At 47.5% G+C, this 16,506-nt stretch overlaps 1 protein-coding gene across 1 annotated transcript in view; it reads left to right on the forward strand.

The window, feature by feature from the left end:
* The window catches only part of LOC142765667 (uncharacterized), a 45,679-nt gene extending 37,819 nt beyond the window's left edge, over positions 1 to 7,860 (forward strand). Inside the window, exons 3-7 of the mRNA XM_075867062.1 lie at positions 80 to 347; positions 3,357 to 3,552; positions 4,771 to 5,147; positions 6,227 to 6,466; positions 6,975 to 7,860. Of these exons, the coding sequence (XP_075723177.1) occupies positions 80 to 347; positions 3,357 to 3,552; positions 4,771 to 5,147; positions 6,227 to 6,466; positions 6,975 to 7,488 (1,595 nt within the window). The 3' untranslated portion in view covers positions 7,489 to 7,860. The remainder of the gene's footprint in view (positions 1 to 79; positions 348 to 3,356; positions 3,553 to 4,770; positions 5,148 to 6,226; positions 6,467 to 6,974) is intronic.
* The last annotated feature ends 8,646 nt before the right edge of the window (positions 7,861 to 16,506 follow it).

Genomic DNA, 16,506 nt, shown 5'->3' on the forward strand with positions numbered 1-16,506 from the left:
GTGCCGATGACGATGGTGGCGTATTTTTTAAACATAACGCAATCGCTTGAAATGAACGGTTCTCGACACCACCGCGCAGGTCACAAGGAGCACGGCAGGTGCTCCCGGTCGGGCAGCACCAAGTCCGACAACTTGCCGCCCACGGAAGTGGTGGTCGAGGACGACGGCTCCGCTTCCGGCGACAACGCTTCCACACTTCCGCCGGAAGTGGTCCCGCAAGGAGGCGGAAGCGGGGACGCCACCTGCGGCTCGTTGCCAAACGGTGGCAGCTCGCCCGGCTCGGACAGCAGGCGGACGTCGTCGCCCCGCTGCACGTGTCAGGCCGGGAAGAACTCGCCGCCGGACGCGTACGTGGACCGGACACTTCCGTTCCCTCAGTGTTAGAGATTTAAAAAAAAAAAAACATTTGCATCTAAATGCTTCTGTTTTACGTTTAATGCTAAGCATTAGAGAGCTTTAGTACTGCGGATCGGTGCTACGTACGCATCACGCAAGCGCCTTGCGTTACGTGGCGTCGTTTGCCACTAATCGGCTTTTAGTACGTCGTAGTACCCGCGTACGTAACGAGCGTGAAGCGTGTTATATCAAAATAGAAGCACGTGTTGTTGACAGCCAATGTGAGCCAATACAAGTGTTATAGCCAGATTAGGCCATATTTTAAGCCACAGAGCCGGTCGGTGCTTGCCTTCGATACCGCCATTCTGCAAAACGAAGTCTCGCGTTGTCGCGAACTTGTTCGAGAGCGGCGCGATCACCTCATACGTACGCACGCACGCATCTCATGCGTGCGTACGTAGCGGCTGCGTACGTAATGCGATACGTGTGCGTTGCGGTCTGCGCATGCGCACTACGCAGAACGTGGCGTCCTTACGTACGCAACGCCGCCACGTACGCAGCGTACGCAGTACTAAAACTCTCTTTTATTGGAGTTTTGGTGTTAAGTGGTTGTAGGATCTCTAAAGAACGGCACCTTTAGTGCTAAACAACGCTTGGTAGAGGAAGAAAGTGCTTAAAGGGGTACTGACACAAAATTTCGGGGCCGAGATAGCCTGCGGGATCAATCCTCGTGAACATTCGTATATCATCTGCAAGATATCAACAGCGAATGTAGCTATGGAAGGTATATTAAATTAATTTTGAAGTTTGCGTGAGCGACCGACTCCATAGCGCTATAGACACCCTCTGAGGTGACCCCCGAGGTGACCCCCTACTTCCCTCACGTCACCACGCTGCGGTCTACAAAACAAGTTATCAAGACGTCATAGCTGCCATTTTTCTATTGCCGCGTTAGTTCTCGAAGCCTAAATTTCTCGGCGGCTGGTTGCGAGTGCGTGGCCGTGGCGCATGCCTAGAAAGTTTTGTGTTTGGCGACATTCCCGTGCCGTTTCCTATTCGAAAGTAATTCTCGATGCGGATCATGCAGAAGTGCGTCACAGTTCTGTGGGCTGACGTAGTCAAGAGTTGCACACGCTAGGTGGCGACAGTTGTACCCAGTTTTTGGAACTTTCTCAAACCGAAACTGAAACTGATCGATAATGAGGGGCCTGTAAATAATTATCTATCGTGTGATGCAGCAAACAAAGTGTCGTGTCATGGCTAAGAACCCTACAGCAAGGCATTGCAGCAAAAAAACGCGAGGCCAAATATTTTGTGTCACTACCCCTTTAACAGCGCAAAAGACAGGAGGGGGTAGAAGAGACGAGAACAGAGCGCCGATGTTCTAGTCTCTTCTATCCCCTCCTGTCGTTTGCGCCGTTAAGCACTTTCTTAGTCTACCATGCAGTACCAACCAGCCCTATCAAGCACTTTGCTAAACAACGTGCCTTGCGTTTTATTTTAATGTAGCACATTATTTGAAAATTTAAGTGGCGTCAGGTAGTTTAGGGATTTTTCCTAAATAGCGGGACCAGAAGGTGAGACGAAACTTCAGTGAAGTATCAATTCTTTCCAAACCTGTGTACCAGCATTTTGTTCTAACAATGTGTGCTTACCATAGCGTGTTGAATTGTTTGTTTATTCTCTTTATTTTGTTTCATTTGTTACAAATTACATTGATTGTGCTGTTTTAAAACCTGTATATCCCCCCCCCCCCCTTTATGTAATGCCTTCTGGCCTTTAGGGCATGATAAATAAAGTGACATTACTGGGGTTTGATGTTCCGAAACCCCGATGATTGTGAGGGACCACAATAGAGAGCTGTGGTAATTTCGACCAATTGGGTTTCCCTGACGTGCCTCTAAATGTAAGCGCTCGGATAGCTTTAGTAAAATGAAGAACATAACCACAAAGAAAACGAAACTACAAACGCGACACTGAATACCATTGACCAGCTGTCAGTAAATTATGCATAGTTTTTAACAGCCTTGGAGGGAAATATTCGCATGCATGCTGACATGCCACTGCTTCACTATATGCAATAATTCGCACATTACGATAGCCTCTCCCTCTTCCCAATTTACGACAGCTCTCAACCCCCTCTGAGGCTCCCAAAGCGAAGGTAAAAACACAACTCATTTGTTCCATGCCTCCTCATTGACCACCCTTCTCCTCTTCCGAGGGAACTCACTTGCTGCATGGGCGCCCTCTCAGTAGAAATTCTGGGACCATTTCGGTCGCTTATCTGGCCAATAGAATCTATAGATATATCGGTGAAAAAAAAAAGTGAATTTTTACGCGAAGCTGCTGTGAGCGCGTGAATTCAAGGTACGTCTAAATAATCATGGAATGAAAAGGGTGTATTTTTGTCCCACAACGTTAATCATAATCTTACGCTCCCTTTCTTAAAAAATCGGCGCTGGCCACTTTCAAAAAAAAAAAAGCTATGTAACACTGATAACGCGCGTGTCGTGCGGGACCTGAAAGTGCAGGGCGCGCGGTGATAGTGCAATAAATGAAACGCAAGATAGATAACGATTATGGTTGAGGGACAAACGGACGCCATTTTTCGGAAAATAACTATTTTTATCCTGCGGAACGCGACTGGGTCGCGAACCCGGCTCAGTCCCACGTATAGAGACCAGCAAACCGAGCCTGCCGGCCACTTCGCTGGCCCGCTGGACAGCCGTGAGCTGATCACTGAGAGCAGGGCTGCGGAGGAGCATCTTCCACTTCCCCTGGGTCAAGCTGGAGTGCATGACTTTGCAAGTGCTGAGTATATGCTCTGACGTGGCTGTCTCACCACATGCCGAGCAGAGGTCTGGAGTATAGCCGAAGCGAGACATGCTTGGGGTCTATTGAGTTTGAGGTGCGGAGGAGGGTACTCGGCCTTTTCTGTGAGTGATGTTTTCGCAGCATTGTTGCACCTGTATTTGGCAGTACGAGCTTTGTTTTATTCCTGGACTGTTATCACCTTTTAGGTCCGCGCAGCTTCACCGGACACGAAGCGACGTTCTCAGGACTGGACCAGGCTCCGCGGCGGACGTCAGGAGCGACGCCTCACCACCTGCGGACGACGTCAGGAAGGAGGTCACGTCGACACCGACGTGCAAGTTCCACCGCACGCGGTCGGCCGTGCTTCGCGCAGAGGACCTGCCCAAAAACGCACCGCCGCAGGTGAGACAGAAGATGCGGCGCTGCGGCATTTCGTTTTAATCGAGTCATTCGCTCAAAAAAAAATAAAAAAAGAAAAACAGCTGAGAGAGAAAGAACACTCTAAATAATGATCGAGTAAAGAGGGTGCTTTTTTGTCCCGCAAGAATAATCGACACCTATCTTTGGGTTCCTTCCCTTGCTTTATTACCCCGCGCCCTGCAGTTTCCCGTCACGAACAAGATGCGCGTTATCAGCGTGACATAGCATTCTTGATAGAAAAATGGCCAGCGCAGAGTGTATACAAGAAAGGAAACGTGAGCATGCCCGATGAAGATTATCATCGCGGGATAAAAAGACACCCTTTTTAACTCGATCATCTTTTTTTAGAGCGAAGCACAGAAGAGAGAGAGGAGGGGGAATGCATTGAAAAATGAATTGGCTTCTAGTAAACCTGGTTATCGCTGATCACAGTGCCTCCTGTCCGTATTAAGCCAAATTATGAAACAGACTTCGCCACCCCCCCCCCCTCCCCATTTTAGGAGAATAGAGGAGGCGGCCGAGGATGAGCATGCGAGATATCTGTTGGTGGATCACGTGGTACCACATCTGCGACGCCTTTCCGCAGACCGTCACGTCGTGTGACGTCACGTTTACCAGACTGCCACAGTTGTGCTTCGTCGACTCAAGGTCAATGTGATGCGATGAATGAACTTGGTTGACATGTCGTAGCAGAGCTTTCGGTCTAAAACCGTGGGAATCAACTATCGGTAGCTCCCCTTGCACGAGTGCATTGTGTGCAGGAATAAAAAGAGAGGGAAAGAGAAAGAGCAGATAAAAGAGTGTCAAGCACAAACGACGTAACTATAGTGCAATGAACAGTGGTTGAGGTGGCGGTAGCGTTAAGGTTTTTGAGGCATGAGCACATGAGAGACCTTAGCCAGAACTTAGCTACCGGCGTGCTAGCCGTTTAAAGGCCGAGGACGAATTAGTCGCCAAGTCGAAACACGTTTAAACACTGAATACAGCAGGTCAGCCCCTCATCACGCAGTGTGTTGGAAGGGTCTTGAAAAGGCTTGCCAGGAGCAACGCCAGCGTTCGAGCCCCACACCAGGGCGTATACTTTTCGTCAACCAAAAAGTTTTCTTTCTGAGTGATTCACATCTATTTTCTCGTAGCATTATGGTACAAGTGGGGGATTGTCTACGCTGACTTGTAATTTTCTTGTCATATGCGTCGTAGGTAGTTCGCTTCAACGTCGGTTCGGATGCCGACGAGCCAGCTGCCACGGCCACCAGTGGCGTTGCCGCGAGGACCCTGCCCGGCGGAAGCCGTGCCAGAACTGCTGCGGGCCCGTCGTGCAGCGCGCGGTCCGCGCTCGTTAGGGGCGTGAGCTTCGAGCAGAGCAAGTTCCATCGGAGCAAGTCGGCCGTCATGCACCGAGGCAGCCTGTCGGGAGACGAGGCGACCATGTCGTCACCGTCCTCTTCGGCCAAGTATTCGCCGACCAGGTCCCCGAGGGGTCAGGTCAACAGTTCGCCGCACAAGGAACGCCCTCTAGCACCGGCGGTGGCCAGGGTTCAGCAATTGCAGCAAATACCCGCCTTGCGAATTCAGAGGTCTGGCGGTTGCTCAGCCGAGCATCGTATTTTTTTTAGTCTTTATTGGAAATCTGTTGTACTATAGCAAGGACCCGAGAGTGATAAAGTGGTTAGCTGTATACTCGCTGGTAGAGATGTTCAAGTCTAAAGAGGCAAAGTATGGTTACGGCGATGCCAGTGCTCATTAAAGAGCACCAGATAGTCGAAATTCGTGAAGCTTTCCTACGGCGTCTTTCGTAACTATATCGCCCCGCTGAGGTGGTCTAGTGGCTGAGGTGCTCGGCTGCTGACCCGCAGGTCGCAGGATCAATTCCCGGCTAGGGCGGCTGCATTTTCGATGAAGGTGAAAGTGCCATAGGCCCGTGGGCTCAGATTTGGGTGCACGTTAAAGAACCCCAGGTGGTCGAAATTTCCAGAGCCCTCCCGTATGGCGTCTCTTATAATCATATATGGTGGTTTTGGGACGTGAAACCCCAGATATTATTATTATTATTATTATTATTATTATTATTATTATTATTATTATTATTATTATTATTATTATTATTATTATTATTATTATTATTATTATTATTATTAATATTGTGGTTGTTGCTGCACTATAGCGATATGTTCATCTCTTATTGCAACAGCTCATATAGCACTCTCTTGTTCGCGCCACGCGATGCGCTAGGCAGAAACGTGCAACAATAGAACGTTACAAAAACTGCTGGTAGAACTGCTTGTAATAACCAAAGATAATTGCCAAGGTCTTTCTTTGAGCCTGGTTCGGTTGCTGTCAGCTTCATTCCAAAGTTTGTCGTCATCTATTGTTGCTTGCTTTTGTACTAATGGTGTTCGCCTATGGACAAGAACAACGTTTCCGTAAAGCGCATCCCTGATGTTTTTTTTCCCCTCTGTAAGTTTGGTAGAGTAGCGTTAAATTTACACAGAGGCAGAAAAAGAAGGAAGGGAGGTCAACTGGACGCTTACGAGTAATCATTTAACCCGGTTCATTTTAAGAACAGTATCAGCGCCAGCATCACTTTGACTGCGACGTACAGGGCCACAGAACCAACTAGACCAAGCCAATGTTTTACTGTATCTTATCTTCGCAGCAGCTCCAAGGCTGGTGCCGGGGCGGTAAGCGACCCTCGAGTACCGACGATGGCTGTGCAGTTGTACGACGCGCCTTTCGCGAGGACGCCCATCTCGGATCTGAGCAACGAGAATTACACGCGGTTCCACCGCATTCGAGCCGTGCAACAGCAGCAACAGCTACAGGCAGCCACCGTCGGTGCTACGGGGGTCACGGCTCGCCGTAAAGAGGCAACAGAGTCGCCGAACTTGCTTCTCAGGTAACTTGTGGTCTCAGGATAATTTTCCCGCGTCCTCACTCATCATAGGCGGGTTCACAGAGAGTTCATGGAGCACACAATCACGAAATTTCCTCTCATACCACCGAAAGTTTTAGCGCGGAAGTTGGTCTTAATCGAGGCTTTTGTGTCCAGGGGCTGTCGCCGATCGGAAACGGGTATGTGCCAATACAGCGCTCGCGACTCTCCACTATGCCTATACTACTCACGCCCCCCCCCCCCCACTTCTTCAACCACTTCGTTCCCACTTCAGCTAACTTCATTCATTCAACTTAATTACACTTCATTGAGCCGTGCTTAGCTCAGATCGCTCTTCATTAAACCGGATTACACCAGCTAAGACAATTTGCGAAGCGAAGGCTTCCTTGTAAGCCACCAGCTCCACTCTTCAGAGTTCGTTAGGCGCACCTGGTTGGATTACGGCGTTAATGGAGGATGACCTTTTAATCTAATGTTACGACACTCTGACTTTGTACGTCAATACACGCAGGACAAGGTCGATGACAACTTCCCGATCCTCGACAAACCTCGCCCAGCGTCAGCAGCAAGACGGCCCTAGGACGACTGGCAAGCCGAACAAAGACAAGAGCGGGTCCCCCAGTCAGGACGCGAAGACACGTTCTTCGCCGAGCGACGCCAGTCAAAGACTCGCGGCCGAAGCCACGACGCCGAAGCTCCGAAGGACGTCGTCGGGACCTTCCAGGAGACCGGCCCGGACGTCGAAAGAACTGGCGGTGGCGATGCCGTGGACTTCATTGGCAGTCCAGACAGCCGCCGGCGTGATTACGCTTCTGTGCAAGCCGCAGCGACAAGAGGCGGAATCCGCGAGCCTGTTGCCGCCAAAGCCGGCGAAGGCGGTCGTCCGAGAGACCAGCGGGGTGGTGCCTCGCATCGTTACAGTGAGCGTCAGCGGCGACGAGGACTCGAGCGCCGACCGCGAGGACAATGCGTCGCCGTCGGGACAACGGGGCTCCTCTTCTAGTCTTGCTCAAACTTCCTCGTAGCAGGGGTTCAATCGCATAGGAAAGTACGAAAAGGAAGTGTTGGTGTCCAGGTGGACGTGCTATTTGTCCGTAAAAGTCGCTATAGCGTTGTCGGCATACAAGTTGCATGGCACGCATGCGGTCTCCGTCCGGTTGCATGCTGATTACGAGCGTTGCAGCCATCGTGCACTCGTACGCACATGGTGCCAGAGTACTCAGCCGAAGGCTCGCCACAGCCACGTCCACGCTACGTGCAGGTTCATCCTAACCGGACACTGTTTACGAATTGTCTTGGCGCTAAAGCTCGGAATGACACACTAGGCCGCCACCTGTTAGTAGTGCTTACTTGGGATAGTGTAACCTTGGGTGAAGCTTGGGTAAACCCCATGTAACTTTGGGAATCACCCAAGGTTACAGAAGCCCCTACATGGCCAAGTGAGCTTAGTATTCACTGAGGGAGTTGAAAGAAAGCAAAAGGGGCGGTTGTGGGCCAGGCTTGGCCCGTACAGCCACCAATTGCCCAGGGAAAGGAAAGTTCACACTAGGCAAGCATACCGAAACGTACGTGTAGAGGCGTTTGGTTTTCAGGCATTCACAAGCTGGACGTACAGGCCGATGGATCTCTATTAAAGTAGCAGCACAGTTGCGAAGTTTCAGTTTCAGTTTCAGTTTGAGTTTATTGGTTTATATGCATCAGTTATAAAACACTTGTATGCAGATGATGATCTCAGAGTATAAATACTAAAACTATACCCAAAGTTAAATTTATGACACTATTGAGTAAAAAAATGGCACCACATTAACATGTGGTGTACACGCAGGAACAGTTGAAACTCGAGACGAAATGTTAAACAAGTCGTGACAAGAATACAAGACATGGGAGCGATCAGCAAGGAATAATTAAAAAACTGGCATATACGTGGTCTTCAAAAAGTGAATAAAAAATCACTGAACCTGGTGTGTCGATGGAGCCTATCTTTTCACAAGTGTGGTCTTCCTGTCTTGTTGGAGACTGCTGTCTTGAAGTAAGACCATTCGTCGAAACGATGGGCCTAGAGGCGCGCCGGGTTCAAGTTTTGTTTTCATCTTTACAAACCTTCACGTGCTTCTGAACTCAGCAGGTATTCCTGAAAGCCTTCATGTGCTTCTGAACTCAGCAGGTATTCCTGAAAGCCTTCATGTGCTTCTGAACTCAGCAGGTATTCCTGAAAGCCTTCACGTGCTTCTGAAATCGGCAGGTATTCCTGATAGTTACGCGGAATAAAACAAATCGACGAGGTTGGCGCAGACGTTACCAGTATAACTAATTCCTTTGGTGCTAACTAAGCAATCAGAAATGGGTACCAGAACAATCCGAAAGTATTGCCAGATTGAGTCAGTTCCGTGATGTCCTATGTGGCACATTTGTAGGGCGTCGATCATAGAAGGGATTTCGTATGCAGATTGTGAAAAAAAAAATTATTTCCGAGAGATAATCCTGGCAACTCACGAGCAATAACTACCACAGAATGGTTCATTTCATTAGGAACAAGCACCCGGAAACCTGCCAGGAGACATCATATAGGGTCATCAGAGTGTGCAGAAATGTGGTCCTCAAAGCACAGTATGTGTGATCGCCGACAGCGGATAGTTTCTAGCTTTATAGATATTTGGCTATAAAAGTCGGTTGAGGCAGTAACTTTCTCTTTCTGGTTTCATACTTGCGAAGCAGCTGATTATGCATTAATTCACAAAATTTTAGCAAGAAGAAGAAGACTGCGCTAGATGACATGGTTTGCAGCGTTCTCGAAGCTTTTGTTTTTGTGTGAAGAGCATTTGAAGTCATGCCAAGATAAAGTATCATTTCGTAGCATGATGAATCAGTCTCTGTTCTTCACTTAACTTCCTTCCTTCTTCACTTCCTTCTTCTTTAGCTTACATGTTTCGTATTTCTCGCCATACATTGTAGTCACTTCTCACTTCCAACAGTCTCGTATTCAGAAGTTAAAGGGGTACTGACATCAACTTTAGAAGGTGAGTTTACTCTGCCATACAATTCTCCTGCATACAGAGAGGACTGTGCGCGAGTTGGAAGCTCTGTAAAAGCTGATAAGATATATCATTTTAAAATAATGTTGATTTGCGCATGACACACCAGTTTACATCGACATTATCATGGCGTCAAGCTACAGCGTCCATTCTGGTGACTTCACGCTCAAGAACGGGTAATTGTGATGACGTGAGATACCAAAACTTTCAAAATGGCCGCTTGTGCGTAGCCAACGGCATATATAGTTTCCTAAAATTAACTAGAGGGGACTCTGGCGCTGCGATCGTTCGGCGACCAGGGGAATGTTGGGTAGTACACACATTTGCCTAGTCTTAATTCGTACTTGCGGGCGGCGAATCGCACTTGCGGCTTCGTTTATTTCTGTATTTCGGTTTTGTTTTGAAAGAAAGATTCAACCCTTTTGAACTTCGTGACCCGATTTGGAAAGGTATGTCTAAAAGAATAAGATGGTGAAGCGCAACCACTGAACATTTGCTAATATTTGTTTCGTGAGAAAACAGCTCCAAGCCACACGAACATACATAGAGCCAAAAGCAGGCCAGAAGTACGAATATTTTACCCCTGTCACACGGGCACCCGTGAAGACCGTTTAGCTCCCTCGTCTTTACGACAACGAAGATGCGGTCGGTGTCACACGGCCACCCTTACGCAAACGAAGGTGAACGGAGCATTTCGCAAAGGACGTTCAACGATCTCCCTTCGCAGCGAAACGAGGTACTCTCGTCCTCAGCAGTCTAGAGGTCAGAGAAAAATTTCGAGCACTAAGCGGCCGCAGTGAAAGAATAATACATTTTAGCAATATTAAACGTTCTTTCGTTGTAGTACTCATTCACAACGCGTGTTTGTTTACAATATTTACGCCCGCCAGAGTTCACTTACTCTCAACACCGATGCCCTACACACCGTGCCTCACGAGTCGGGCCGGCCGGTGCCAGCCGATCAACGTCATTACCAGCGCAATACCGCACCACTTCCTCACGTCGTCCGCTGTGTCACTCATGGCTGAAGAACACAAAATGTGCGCTCACGAGGCAAGGAAGCATAAGAACTTTCGTACCGGGCATGTACACAGGCAACAAAACAACTAAAAGCACAATGTGGCCAGCGTCACTAGCAGCATTGCTACATTTAGCAAATGCATTTTTATTTGAAATTATTTTTAATGGGTTGTTAGTCGCATACCTACTTAATAGTGCTTTTTTTGTAAAAACCGCATAACGAGGATTCACAAAAAAAATCAATAGGGATCAAATTAGAATACTTTTCCGAAAATCAAACAGCGCCAGCTGAGCCCCCTCGCGGCAACTGTTACAACCTTTTCATTGCCGTGTGCACTGCCACAACTCCTTCTCCGTCGAACCCCCTAGGGGAGATTTACGTTGACGGTGTTCAACGGAGCTTGGTGGTGGCCGTGTGACAGGGGTATTAGACAGATGTGTGTGCTACACATCATTCCCATGCTCGCTGAAACGCCGTGCGTTGCAGCTCCCACAGACACTAGCGCCAGAGTTCCTTCTAGTGTATATTAGGAAACTCTATGGCCAATGGAGCCACGAAGCAGAAAAAGCCGTGGAAACGTCACGGCATATTATGCGAGCACGTTGCGAAACACTCACACCGTGTTGTGACGTCAGGGTACAGCAGAAACCGAAATATACAGACAGACGTGGATAGCTGCAGTCGACAAATCATGTATTTCAGAAGCTATTTTGTCAGACGCGAACCGTACAAGAGGCGTAGCTTTCCCCCCCTGTTTATGCCTTGATTATTGGCTCCTACCCAATGCGAGGGATGGGCCGCGAAACTAGAGGTTAGTATTTAAGAGAATTTCGAATTTAATTGACATGAACGACGACAACTACTTCTGTTTACTATAGTGAATAAACGAAAATTCATGAATGACGAGTTTATATAAAGGACAGATAAGAATAACAAAGTAATTGTTAAAAAAAAACAGTCAATCAGTGAGAGAAAACTCAAAGTTTCCAAATTTTGATTGAGAATCATATTGACAAGGAATTATTCTTGAGTCCCCCAAAAATTAGCATATGGCTAAGTAGGCGTTCTCATTGCTTTAGCCCAGCGAAGAAGCCCGGAGGGAAAGAATGTCTTGAGTGTTCAGAACAATTCTTAAGTTTCGGAATAGTATTTCGAAAGACTTTTTTTCTGCGGCTAGTTAAATGGCGGAATGTATGTGAAATATCATCTTCGTTTTCAGGATCTTAACAGTGATATCATAGAGGAGATAGCATCATACCAGACCGGCATGAGTAAAATTTGAGTGGTGGTATGCAGCAGAGAAATTTTTTAACAGACATTTCCAGCTTGCCAGTGGGACACCATTTACTCTCCCAAGGAAGAGAAAGATCACCATACTCTGGAATTAGTTATTTCGTATCCACAGAATATTGACGTAAATAAAATTTGCGGAATCTAGACTCAGTAACGAAAGAGTTGTCACATTGAACATTACAGGACCACACAGACCACCACCGCACGAGAGCATCAGTCACCTCGTTTATAAACACGCCATGATGACCTGGCACTTACGTTAAAACACTTTTGGGTAATTAATGATGTGAATGCATTCGTAACCGTGAATACACGCAAGGGGCTGCTGAAGAGAGATGTACAGTACGTTCCAATGTCAAAAAGAACACTCGAATGACCGCCTTTCATATCGCTGGCCACGTACCTGCAGTTGGATGTGCAAACAAACTTTTTGCAAAGCGCTATAGTTTGTCAAAAGGTGCCAAACCTGTCAAACATCAGTGGTGTTATGCAAATATTAGCCATCATGTTCTTATACAAGAGGGCCGAATGTGTTACCTTTAACAGTGGACCCATAGGTACACACAGACAACGAGCCAGTCACTATAACTGCTTAGTCATGTACTGAAAATTTTCCAAACAATGACGAGCTTGGCTTCTCTTTTTATGCACGGATTCTTGTGGCACACAATAGCGTGCTACAAGTATACGTGTAAGAAACACTTTGCAAAACTGACTCACCTAATGCGGTAGCCCTATGAACGACTGTATTACTCTTTTTGCAACGGCTTATTTCACATCGTGGGGGGTGCGTATAAGAACCCCACTAGGTCACCGTGCTGGTAATCCTTTCGAACGGGCATACTGGGCCGTCCAGCGACCCCGATCAGCCGACCATAAGAGCTCGCGTAAAATGGTAAGATCGTGCCCCGAACGCACACTATCTCCGCGAATACACGCAAATAAAAGAGCACACACGCGCAAGCCTCGAAAAGAATCCCGCTGCCCGTTAGCAGTGCGTGACCAAGCCCCCCCCCCCCAACCCCCCCCCCAAAAAAAAAAAAAAAAAACTGCGTATCACGCCCCTGAAAGCGCTCCATGCACTGCAGCTCTTCAACGCTGCTGAGGTGTCCCGGTCTCGTGGACATTTAGGGTAAACGAGTAAGACATAGGAAAAGGAAGAAAAAGAAAACGAAAGCAGTGTGTATACGAAAGGGCGAGCGAGAAAGTGCAATCGGGAAGGATTAAGATTGGAATTAGGCCTACTTGACTTCACGTTTACGTCAACGTTTTTGCTGCTTGTGAGTGCGCGCGCGCGCGTGTTTGTGTGTGTGTGTGTTTGTGTGTTTGTGTGTGTGGTGTGTGTGTGTGTGTGTGTGTGTGTGTGTGGAAATAAAGTCAACAAACATTCAATCAATAAAGCCAGTTAAAACAGGTTGAACATTGTCAATGAAGGACCTCGGCCAAGCAGATAATTAATAATACATTTATATAAATGTTTCATTACGCATTTGATAGATGCATTCATATATTTCAATAAACGTATATCTGCTTTTGAAAGCATTTATAAATACAAACAAATTGTTGCTTGAGAAAAAAATCATCTTGCTAACTTACGTTCTCACCAGAAATAAATATATGAAAAAAAAGGTATGTGAAAGACACTTAAAAGTATATGACTGGGATTCTGCGAGCAAAAATTGTTTTGTGTCACGCACGGCGCAGTAACAGGGTATAGTAGCACAAGAGGCTTTGATTGATTGACTTGTAGGGTTTAACGTCCCAAAACCACGATATGATTATGAGAGACGCCGTAGTGGAGGAGTCTCCGGAAATTTCGACCACATGGGGTTCTTTAACGTGCACCCAAATCTGAGCACACGGGCCTACAACATTTCCGCCTCCATCGGAAATGCAGCCGCCGCAGCCGGGATTCGATCCCGCGACCTGTGGGTCAGCAGCCGAGTACCTTAGCCACTAGACCACCGCGGCGGGGCGCACAAGAGGCGGTGAGATTGCTGAAAATGTGCGAGTAAATTATCACAGAATCTGAACGAGCAACGTAAAATATGCGGCTCGCGCCTTTCTCGCGTGCAGATACAGGCAAACTGCGGGAATTTCTCAGATGACTCGGACACGTCACCGGTGATTGAGAAACTGACGACCTCGATGTCTGGACGGCGCGCGGTCCCCGCTGTACACGTTCGGGACGTTTTCGGCGATGACGTGTGGACGTGATGTGTCATGTTGCCTCGCGAATTGCTGAGCGACCCCTGACGACGGCTCGGTGTAGCTCGATGCGAGAAACATAAACTCGCACCGTCTCTAATGCGTTTGCCCTTAGACGACTCGAAAGCCGTCTTCTCCATCTTCTACTTCTCAGTGGATCGTATGGCCATGCAAAACGACCCATAACGTGGTCTCACACGGCCTTCAAGATCGGAGGCATTGCGTGCGTTCTGCCCACCTCGTTCGATTTTACACGGCCTCCGTGATCATGGGCCCATCTTTGACCAAGCGACGGTGTCATGCGATGACGTCCCGTCATGCGATGCCACCGAGTGGCGATGATCTTAAAGAGCGAAGATCTCAAGGATTTCCGTTGCGCCGGGTAGAGCGGAACAGAAGCTGTCATTGTCATGAGAGGCAGAGAGATATGAGGAAAGAGAAAACTTTGGCGAAAAACTCGATACTCACGGGGCGACGGTATTCGAACCCGCGAACCCACGGTCCCAAGGATAGCGTCTTAATTACGCAGCTATCCAGACACGCTGAGAGAACATAGCAATATTACAGTATAGCACGGTGGTAGAGGAGGATAGCTGTGAGGATGGGAAGGAGGGATAGTAACGCATCAGATATAAAGAATGAGAAAGAAGGAAATAGAAAATGAAATGCAGAAAGAAAGAGACAAGGAGATAGAATAAAAAAAAAAGCAAAAATGGAGAGACAGAAAAATATAAGAAGAAAGAAAAGGAAAGAGAGAAATAGAAGAAAGAAACAGGCAAAAAGAAAAAAACCGAGCTGAGAGAAAAACAAACGAAATAGGGTATGAAAGGAACAGAAACAAAACAGGCCGTTTTTTTTTTAGTAGTAGTAGTACTCCTGTTGAAACCGGCGACGCTGACTACGGTCAGTCATAGCGTTTGATGAGGCGTCCCAGGATTTCACCTTAATGACCGTCGCATGCACAGTCGGTATACCAGGTATGCCGTCCCACGGCGCCACACGCACACTGTTGAGAAACCCTAGGCGACACGCTGTTCAAAAAAATCTTTACTATAAGTGTAGTAACGAGTTAACTTGCTTGCCACTTTTTCCCTCCTTGTGCGCATCCGAACAGCAGCACTGAGCGGTGAGGCATATACCGTTGTAAGGGCAACAGTGAACAACGAAGCTCGCAAGACGGAACACTAAAATTCATTCTGCACTAAAAATAAAGCCCCGCGTGCCCCCTTTGTTTAACTGCGAGCCGAACATGAATGCGCTCGTTGGCAACTCGGAACGCCCCGCACAACGAGAACAATGCCAGAGCAGCGGGCGTTAACTTCACGCGAGCAGCGACTCATATAAGTGGCTGGAAAGCATCACGAGAGAACGATGAAGTGGCAACTAATAACTGGGAGAGGAGGAAGTCCTACTTTGGCCGGCTAAAACGGTTCAACGAGGAAGAAAGGCTTTTGGTATACTCCGGGGTATCTATACTGGAGACTGTTGAATTCGGCCATGTTTCCAAAAATTCACTATCCTGGAAGACCTGATTGATTATTGTGGGCGGAGCCGTACTTTGCAGGAAGTACACATACCGATCCGAAAAGCTTGGTTGTTGAGGAAGCGGGAAGGAAACTAGGTGGCATTGAATGCGAGAATACGTCTTTAATTCCACTTACTAAAAAAGAACTTTGCTATTTTGATGGCTTGCTTGATACAAGCGGTTGAGTATAATGTCGCTTGTCTTGTCTTCATCTTGTCTCGTGTTCGTTTAGCGCGCTATGGTTTATGAAGTGAGATGAACTACCAGCAAGTTCAAACACCCTCCCTTCTGATGAGTAATGATTGGCTTGTCAAGGCTTGTCTGTTTTCTGTTTGTTTCTTTGTACATTATACATTTAGACGCATCTACAATTAACTTTTAGTTTAGGTAAGCGCTTGAGATTTGTCCTTTACATATACATCCTTCCCAAAATTTTGCGTTACCTGCAATGACGGATTATTTCCGACTAGCCCGATCAAATTGTCTGTCAAGCTCCGATTTGATCGGGGAGCTGCTCCCGCTCTGATTGGTTCAAAATGCCGGCCGAATACCTTGGCGTGTAGAACAGCAAGCGCGATATCATCCAGTCTGCTATTCCGTATCAGTTACTCTCGATGAAGCGGTTCAGTCTAGACCGTAATGGACGCTGTCATGCTCCGCCATGTTGGTGCTTTTCAGCCAATCGCAGAGGCCACAACCGCGCTCCGAACCAATCTAAGTTGACGTGCATAGTTCAACAAGGCTGAATTAATAACGATCATTGCTTAAAATCTATCAAGTTTATAACTCGAAAAGTTAATCACATTTAGGAGAGAAAACGCTGTGATTTGCCCGTGTGTTAAGTGCAATTCTTACCGTACATTGTCACAAGTCGCTTGCGCCAATCCGTGACGAACTCACCGGTTCGGTCACATAGAGGCAAAATGCTTGAGCTTTGTGCACAGTGCTTTCACTGCTCATTGAC

The sequence above is a fragment of the Rhipicephalus microplus genome, chromosome 6, assembly GCF_043290135.1.
Source record: "Rhipicephalus microplus isolate Deutch F79 chromosome 6, USDA_Rmic, whole genome shotgun sequence".
NCBI classification, from domain to species: Eukaryota; Metazoa; Arthropoda; class Arachnida; order Ixodida; family Ixodidae; genus Rhipicephalus; species Rhipicephalus microplus.